We start from the raw sequence: 8,383 nt of genomic DNA, 5'->3' as shown, positions 1-8,383 counted from the left end.
AACTGTTGATCGTAATGAACGTTAGCTTCACTTGCTAACTTCCGGGGGACAACAGGAACTTACATGCAGCAGTAAAACGCTCGCGAGCCCGTCTATAGACTATTACGTCACGTCTTCACTCACCGTGAAGCTCCTACGGAAGATGAACCCCGCGCGCCGCTGCTTGCATCCGTTCAGGTGAGGCGTCGCGTGACGTCATAATGACCGCTGCGTTCAGGCACGTCGGAATTATGAAACATCACGTCAAAGGTCATCAAGACCCCAAACGCAGCATCACTAATAAATAAAATGCATTTTAAATTTAGTTTTCTTTGACAAGACAGGAAGTCAAAATTATTTTTGTTATTATTTTATTTGCGTTTGGCGGGTAAAGATATATCCATGTTTGATCCATGTGTGATTATCATAAAGAAAAAAACAGGATTTATGGAATGACAGCAAGGGGCGTGGTCAGTTTGTAATATGATACCAGGGGATGTGGTCAGTCTAATTCTAAAAGCAGGGGCAGTGGGCAGTCTAACCTAAAACCAGGGGGCGTGGTCAGCTTCACCTAAAAGCAGGGGGAGTGGTCAATCTAATCTAAAAGCATGGGGGGGGGGCAGTCTGTGGGATAGTTTAGGGGGAGTGGCTGGTATGTAAATGAGGCAGGGGTTGTTGTCTTATCTAATACCACAGGGCGTGGTCAGGAAAATGAAGCATGGGGAAGTAGTTGACCTGTAATATGACACCAGTGGGAGTGGTCTGTCTGTAACATGACACCAGTGGGAGTGGTCTGTCTGTAACATGACACCAGTGGGAGTGGTCTGTCTGTAACGTGACACCAGTGGGAGTGGTCTGTCTGTAACAAGACACCAGTGGGAGTGGTCTGACTTCAATAAGTCAGCAGAGGGAGCGATTAGTCTGGCTGGGGTTTCAGACACAGGTAAATAAATAATAAATATATAAATACACAGAAATAAACAACACATACAAAGACAGATGGGTTTCCATGGCGACGTGAGAGGATGGCACCTTACTATATCAGTTCAGGTAAAAACAGAGCTTACATTTAGCTGTTACGCAGAGAGTGGCTACAGCGCTAGCATTCATGCTCATTTACATTTCAGACAGGAAGGAGTTTGCGCTGACCCGTCAGAATAAAAGCATAGCTCCTCACCGAGAATTCCATGATTTTACATCTTTTATATTTTTAGGTCTGAATTATCTTCGGATCTCTGTTTAAACTTAATACTGGATCCAGAGTCAGGTGACCCACCGGGTTCAGTCATGTGTGATGCTAACCGTTGATTAACTTGCTAACTGTTAGTGTACACAGTCAGGAGCGATTACCCCCGAGTGAACCAGCCAATGAGATGTCGGCTTTGTCGGGCGTGTGGATACACGACGTCTTTAGCAGGAAGTAAATGCAGCAGTAGGTGTGGGTGTTAATTTGTGGTGATAAATCACGGTTGGCTGACTAGCTATTGAAGTGTCGTTGCTATGGGAACAGACTGACGCTACAGCAGCACGTCTGTCCGTCTGTCTCTCGTCTGTATATCATTTATTCCTTTAACTATAGTGTTTTCTGCTGTTCAGCTAAATCTAGTTCTACACACAAGCTAATGCTAGCTGCTCTGAAGCTAACAGACAGGTGCTGCTGCACGGGCCCCGCCCTCCAGGAAGTGACGAGCTGCTAGCTCATGACGTTTGGTAAGTTGTGGTGATATGAAGGTGATTTTTTTAGGACATGCACAGGGATTGGTCGGATCTGCAGCTTCCTGGAGTGGCTGGTGTGTTCAGGTGGAACATGCAAGTCGCGCTAATGTGGGAATCCCCAGTTTCGTTAATGTCCACCAGGGGCTGCTGCAAACAATATCATCTGGACTACAGCTCCCATAATGCAGCAGAGGCTCCCGTTGTCAGTCCTGAAAGGGAAACAGGAGCAGCTGTAAAAATAGAAGCTATTCCAGAATTTTTTAAACATGTCATGCTAAGTAGCATGTTAGCAAGCTTGAGTGGTCCAGAATATTAGCATAGCTTAGCATGCTAATGTCTCCACTGTCCTCTCAATTGTTGCTGATTCTGTCCAGTGAAGATCAGCTACATTTAGATCTAGCTTGTGAGTTGCGTTAGCTTAAATTAACTGGTCGAACCGCAGGGGGCGGGGCCACATGCCCTCATTTCTGCTGTCGAATGATGTCACACCTGAGGGGACAGTGTCATTGAGTCGGTTGTATGTTAGTCCAATGCAATCCACTGTCTCTTTAAACCAGCAGGGTTTAAGCATGCCGCTACTCATTGGATAACATCTTTAACGCATCCACCAATCAGAGGCAACACAGCTCAAACTCTACTCCGATTTAAAGAAACAAGTCGTTCAAACAGGAAATTCAAAAACACTGGAGAATATTTTCACACCAAAAGTGTCCTGAATGAATTTCACGTTTCTGAACAGACACACGTATCAAACATGCCTCGATCGGAATGCTGCCATGCAACAGCCAGCCAATCAGCATCAAGCCTGAGACGTTCCACCTGTAGGGGACGGGGTTTGACCCTTCCCCTTACCTGCGTGGTCACTAATCAATCACATGATCAGGAGAGACTTCCGTTTCTTTATGGACAACAACTCGCGTGACGGACAGCTCGGGATGCTGCCGCCGCGCCTCGTTGAGCGCCTCCGCCAGAGCCTTAAAGAGAGATATCAGAGCCCGGTTCAGGTACTGGTCCAGGTCCTGATCCTGGTTCAGTTACCGATCCAGGTCCTGATCCTGATCTAGGTCAGCATCAGCCCAGGACCAGACAGGCCAACCTTGGATGTGTTCTGACCATATCTGACAAATTAGTCCGGGTCTGGCTCAAATGGATTCATTTGTTTAAATGTTTAAATGACTTATGGGTTAATCCGGATTTGTTCTGGTCCATTTGGTGTTGATCCGGGTTTGAACAGGTCAGTCTTGAAAAGCTCCCAGGTTGGATCTGTACTGGTGTGCCCAGACTCAAAGTCTGTATGTATCTGTTCTAGGTTCATCTAGATCTGGATGGGTCTTTTCCTGGTTCATCTAGATCTTTATAGGTCTGTTTCAGGTTCATCTAGATCTAGATCGGTCTGTTAGAGGTTTGTTCCGCTCTGGTTTCATTAGGGTGTGCAGTCACACACCTCCATGGGGGTCAGCGGTTACCTGGTCGTGGTCGATTTCAGTGTCTCCTGAAATCACGATTCTCTTCTCGATTCTGGTTTCTGAAATTCCACCTTTGACCGTCTGGAGACAAGAATCAGAGGGAGATTTAAGGAGAGGCCCGTTTCCTGTTTCCTCAGACGTGTGACAGACGTTGCGTGGTTCGTGCATTACCTTGGTGATGTGTGTCGTGGTTGTCGTGTTGGACGTCTCTGCGGTGAATGTCTTGGAACTCAGCAGCACCCCTGTTGGAGGTTCAAAGCTCGCTCGGCTCTGGAGGACACAACCACAGGTATTGACCTGATACTACTCTAAAGTATTATTGATTTTGTATTGGAATGATTTACAAATCATTTTTACTAGTAAACCCAAATATCATGTTGTCCTCACCCCTGGAGCTTCATAAGTAAGAGTCTTCCTCATCACTGGAACTTCCTGACAGGAGCAGAGAGAATATTTACAACTTTAAAACCCAAATGAAACATCAAAAATGATTTCATACCTATTTTTATCTAGTTTAACCCTTAATATGTCTTCGACTAATCTTTTTATCCACTTTGTCTTTTCTACTCTGCTTTTTAAGTCTACCTGGCTTGTTGCACTGCCTTGATATCACCAGCCGAGGGGGTAGGGTTCAGGACAAAGGGAACACGGGGGCAAGTTCAACTGGGGTAGGGAGTTTCTTTGGTAGTGGGATCACCAGGGAAAATTTGGTGGGGTAGGCTGTTCTTGGACAGAGGTCAACAGGGCTGGGTTGTTGTTTTTTTGTTGGCATGAGTCCCTGGACAAGTTTACTGAGAATGGTTCCATGGGGTGGGTTTTACTGGGGCGGGATGGAGCTGGTTTTCTTTGGGAATGAGTAATCGGGCAGTTGGACAGGGATCACAAGCCAGGATTCAATGGGACTGGTCCAAGTACAAGGAGTGACTGGGGAGGGTTGCTTCGGGAGAGGTTATACCAGGACAGGAATCACTGGGGCAAGTTTTTTGGATGCAGGCATCACGGCAACAGCAGTATTTGGGGAAGGTTTACCTGGTTCAGGGGTCACTGGAGCAAGTTTTCCTCGATTAGGTGTCATTATGGAACATTTTGCTGGGACAAGAGTTTCTGGGGTAGGTTTCCCTGGAGCAGGTTTACCTTGATGAGGGATTGTTGGGGTTGGTTTATCCGTGGAACAATCCACTGGAGCAAACATCACCAGGGGAAGCTTTGCTGGGGAAGGGGTTAACTTGGAAAGATTGCCCAAAGGCAGGAGTCACTGAGACAGCAACCACCAGGGCAGTTGGTAGTGAGGTAGGGGTCACTAAGAAGGTTTAACTGTCCACGGGGTGCGTTTCATGGGCAGTGGGGAGGGAATAACCGGGGTATTGTGTTACCTCCTGCAGAGATTCAGACTCATCATCATCATCATCACTGTGGTTGGATGGCTGCATCTGATTGGCCAAGAAGGGGGCACACCTCAAGCTGGGGCGTGGCAAAGTAGGAGGAGGGGAATTTTCTCTGAACCACCACCGTCCTTCTTCCTCCTCAGAGTCGGTGGAGTCTTCGTCATCATGGTAATTCTGACTCCCAGTGGGTGTAGCTCCAAGAACAGAACCAGGTCTGGTGCCAGGGCTCTTGTTACCTCCAGTGCTACTTACTTCTTGCTGACTATGGCTAACTGCAAAGTTAGCATTAATGCTATCCTGATTGGTACCATTAGCACCTGGGCTCTGAGCTTGTCTGACTGCAGTTTCCACGACTTCTTCCACTGTTACCTGAGCTAGCACACTGATAGCATCTTCGCTAGTAGCGCTATCATCACTAGCCTGGCTGCTAGGCTCATCATTACTGGCATCATCATCACTGAAATCATGTTTGTCTGCTTGACTTTTAGCCTGGTTAGCATTAGCATTGTTTCTGTCATCACCACTGGGCCATTCCTCTGAGACATCACCAGCATGTGTCATACAAGACCCTGGTGGGGATGGCGGTGGGTTACTAGGGGGCGGGCCCACTAGATTTCCTGTTGCTACCTGAGGCTCATCTTTCATTGGGTGGTCTTGGTCACATGATTCGGACATCAAGAAGACCCTTTCCACTTTCTCTGATGTCTGAAACAAAAAGAGACAAAAATCATTACATCTTACCAGCAGGTAGTCAAAGTCAACTACCATGTGATTAAGTCAGTAAGTCAGTAGGTCAATAAGTCAGTCTGTCAGTAAGTAAGTAAACAAGTATGGAACCTGCTTTGTTTTGTTAAATTAGTTTCTACTGCTTTCCGATTGGCTGTGGAGCATGTCTTGGGGGCCCACCAGACAATTATATGTTAGAACATATAGACAGGCATACAGACAGGTTTTAAGTCAGGTAGACAGACAGGTAGACAGAACGACAGGCACCTTCAGCAGGTTGTGTTCACTGAAGGGTTTTTGTTCCCGAGCCGACTTCAGCAGAGCAGTCAGCTCAGGAGACATTTCATTGAATCTTGGTTTATGCTGGTTACAAACAAACAAACAATCACATGTACAAAGATTAGGCAGACAAACACATAAACAAGAAGTGGAAACCTTTCACCCCATCTTTCATTCTGCAATTATTTAAATAAGGTCTCCAAAGAAAGAGAAAATATTTGGCTTTCAAATAGAAACTGACAGCCGGGCTACAGCCATGCAGGAGGTGTGGCCATAGAGGACGTGACCAAAGGGGTGTGGTTATGGAGTTTGTTAGTTGTTAGTTTATAATGCAGAAACCGTGTTTAGTGAAGGTGGACAAGCTACAGTACTTCCTGCTGCACACGTGCAGTAGATACTACCAACGGTGAAGTTAAACAGTAACGAGAGACGAAAGGAAAGAAACAAAAGCATGTGAGGAAACACAACAGGAAGAAAACTACACAATAAGAGTCCAGTTAAAATACATCATGTAGTTGGAAGGCATTGGACATCTTCATTGGGTTTTTCTCTGCTGCCCGTCTGACTGGTTTTAGGTATTTCTCAAGCATAGAAGCTATGACGTATAAGATAGTGTCATCAGCATCTAGAGTGAATTGATCAAACCCCAGGGTACAAGAAGTCAAATCCACGGTCCCCCTACGTTGCACCAGTCTGTATGTAGTAGGTTTTAATTCAACTTCATGGTTTGTAAGTCTATGTCACATCTCTACTTCCTGGTCCCAAAAAAAGACCTGAGGGATTACAGCAGCTAAAACTATCTGTAGTAAAAGAAGGTCTAGAAAACTGTAGAGGACTCAAACAAGGAGGGCAGTACCAGGAAACCAACACAACCAATCAAAACAAAGGTAGGAAGTGAAGCAGCACCATAAAAGAACAGTGAAGAACACTGGTTAGAAGGGGAAAAAAAGGCAAAGAAACAGTTTGTGCTGCTTTGGAACCATTTTGACTGGAAAAAGAGAAGCAAAAGGTATCTGGGCGGAGGTGAAGGGGAAGCTGAGCTTAAACTGAACACTTCAGCTCCACACTGCCTCCTGCTGGCAGGAAGGGCCACAGGATGTCTGAGGGCTTTTCCTACAGATTCTGATGATCGCTGGTCACTGCGGGGTTGGATCACATGACCAACCCACCACACTTGACTGCAGTGTCTTGGAGCTGAGGTGCTCAGCTTGAACAGACTCCAACGAGCCGTCGTTCAGACTCGTTTGTTTGAGCGCCGTAGGGGTTAGCGTGTCGCTGCTGGGTCGCCATGATTGCGCCTCATGCTCGCTGTCATGCCAACCATTAACCAGCCAATCAGCGTACCACGCCGACCATGGAGGGTGACATCCTGCCTGTTAGGTGACCTGGCGATGGAGTCAGGCTTGGCTTGTTTAGCTCCTCCAAAGGTGATTCAGGGAGGGGCAGTGGGGTCAAAGGTGAAGCTCTGACACCGCTGAGGTCCAGATGTCCTAAGGTATCCCCGCTGATGACATCACTGTTGATGTCAGGGACGGCAGGTGGTGCCTCTGATGGCGAGGTTGGCGTCTTTACCTCACGAATCGTGATTAACGGTCCCCCTGTGATGACATCATCTGTGGCAGACAGTGGGATGATTTTGACCTGCCTGCCACTCTCTGTACTCCCAGCTGCCAGGGGAACGTCGTCCCTGGTTGTCATGGTGACGACCCTGCCGGAGGAGGTGCAGTAACTTCGTCCCACAGCGTAGCTCTTCTCTCTGACTGGTTGAGGGTGAGCTTGGTTTATCATGACCCCGCCCTCCTGGAGCGCAAAGGTGAGTAACATGAGGAAAGACGGGGTCAGTAGCACTAGTTAAGGTGGCTTTAGTGTTCGACAAAGTGGACCAACCCCTGTTGGGTCGTCCAATGGGAGGGCCCAATGCTGCGGTCAGAACGAACGCAAAGCAAGTGATTAGAATGTAATGATGTGATCATCCATGTTTCATTTATTTACACACATTGCACTAGAAAAAATTGCGAAAAGTGAACCTTGTTTTAGCAAGAAACCACTGTAATACCTCTATCCACCAGGAGAGGGCAGCATGTTTCCTCCCAACAGTTTCTCCTCACCTCTTCTGGTTCCAGAGGCTCAATCATCGGTAAATCGTCTCCTCGTCTCAGAGGCGAGGCGGCCAGACGTTTGTCCCACTCCGTCATCCCCCCTCCTCCTCCTCCTCCTCCACCCCCCTCTAAGAAAGAGCGTCTGAGGGCGCTGATGGTCATCGGAGGCCCCTGGTCCTCCTCTGGACTCCCCAGCGTCTCCTGAGAAACCACAGCAGAATTATTGAGTCTCTTTACAGAGGCAACATCTGAAAACATCAAGAACGCTGATGCCTCACCAGAGTTTTCAGGTCTTCATCCTGGTCAGACTAGGGGGGCAGACGGGATCGTGTTAGACCTCAACCACAACTAGTCTATCTATTAAAGAGCTTTCAGACCGCGAGCTGTTCCTTCCCTGGTTTAATACGCATCACAAACTTTCAGGACGGTGAGATGAGACTCTTGTCTGTCCCGGAGCAACAAGAGCGACCAACGACCACTCCATTTCTTTTACATTCAAGACAGCAGAATACAAGGTCTTCGGGTGCACGATGCAAATTGTGACGTCACAACTCGGATGTGATTGGCTAACATACGGATCACTTGGCCAAATGCTTCGGGAAAAATAACTTCGCATGCCACTGTTTGAAAGCAGCTTGACAGAACCGGTGGGTGGTACCTCGGTCGCAGTCAGGTCTCCTTCCACCGCCGTGTCCGTCAGGTCCGTCTGCAAACAACCACACTGGTAGGTCAA

At 47.5% G+C, this 8,383-nt stretch overlaps 1 protein-coding gene across 1 annotated transcript in view; it reads right to left on the bottom strand.

The window, feature by feature from the left end:
- Positions 1-359: 359 nt before the first annotated feature.
- LOC137614021 (band 4.1-like protein 3) overlaps positions 360-8,383 on the bottom strand; it is a 22,188-nt gene continuing 14,164 nt past the window's right edge. The window contains exons 20-30 of the mRNA XM_068343434.1: positions 8,309-8,356; positions 7,929-7,958; positions 7,660-7,851; positions 6,896-7,351; positions 5,540-5,635; positions 4,535-5,251; positions 3,549-3,593; positions 3,333-3,431; positions 3,162-3,242; positions 2,548-2,669; positions 360-1,904 (exon numbers count right to left, since the gene is read on the bottom strand). Of these exons, the coding sequence (XP_068199535.1) occupies positions 2,559-2,669; positions 3,162-3,242; positions 3,333-3,431; positions 3,549-3,593; positions 4,535-5,251; positions 5,540-5,635; positions 6,896-7,351; positions 7,660-7,851; positions 7,929-7,958; positions 8,309-8,356 (1,875 nt within the window). The 3' untranslated portion in view covers positions 360-1,904; positions 2,548-2,558. The remainder of the gene's footprint in view (positions 1,905-2,547; positions 2,670-3,161; positions 3,243-3,332; positions 3,432-3,548; positions 3,594-4,534; positions 5,252-5,539; positions 5,636-6,895; positions 7,352-7,659; positions 7,852-7,928; positions 7,959-8,308; positions 8,357-8,383) is intronic.

Source organism: Antennarius striatus, chromosome 20 (genome assembly GCF_040054535.1).
Source record: "Antennarius striatus isolate MH-2024 chromosome 20, ASM4005453v1, whole genome shotgun sequence".
Taxonomy (NCBI): Eukaryota; Metazoa; Chordata; class Actinopteri; order Lophiiformes; family Antennariidae; genus Antennarius; species Antennarius striatus.
This window is presented reverse-complemented; position numbering and strand designations above follow the sequence as displayed.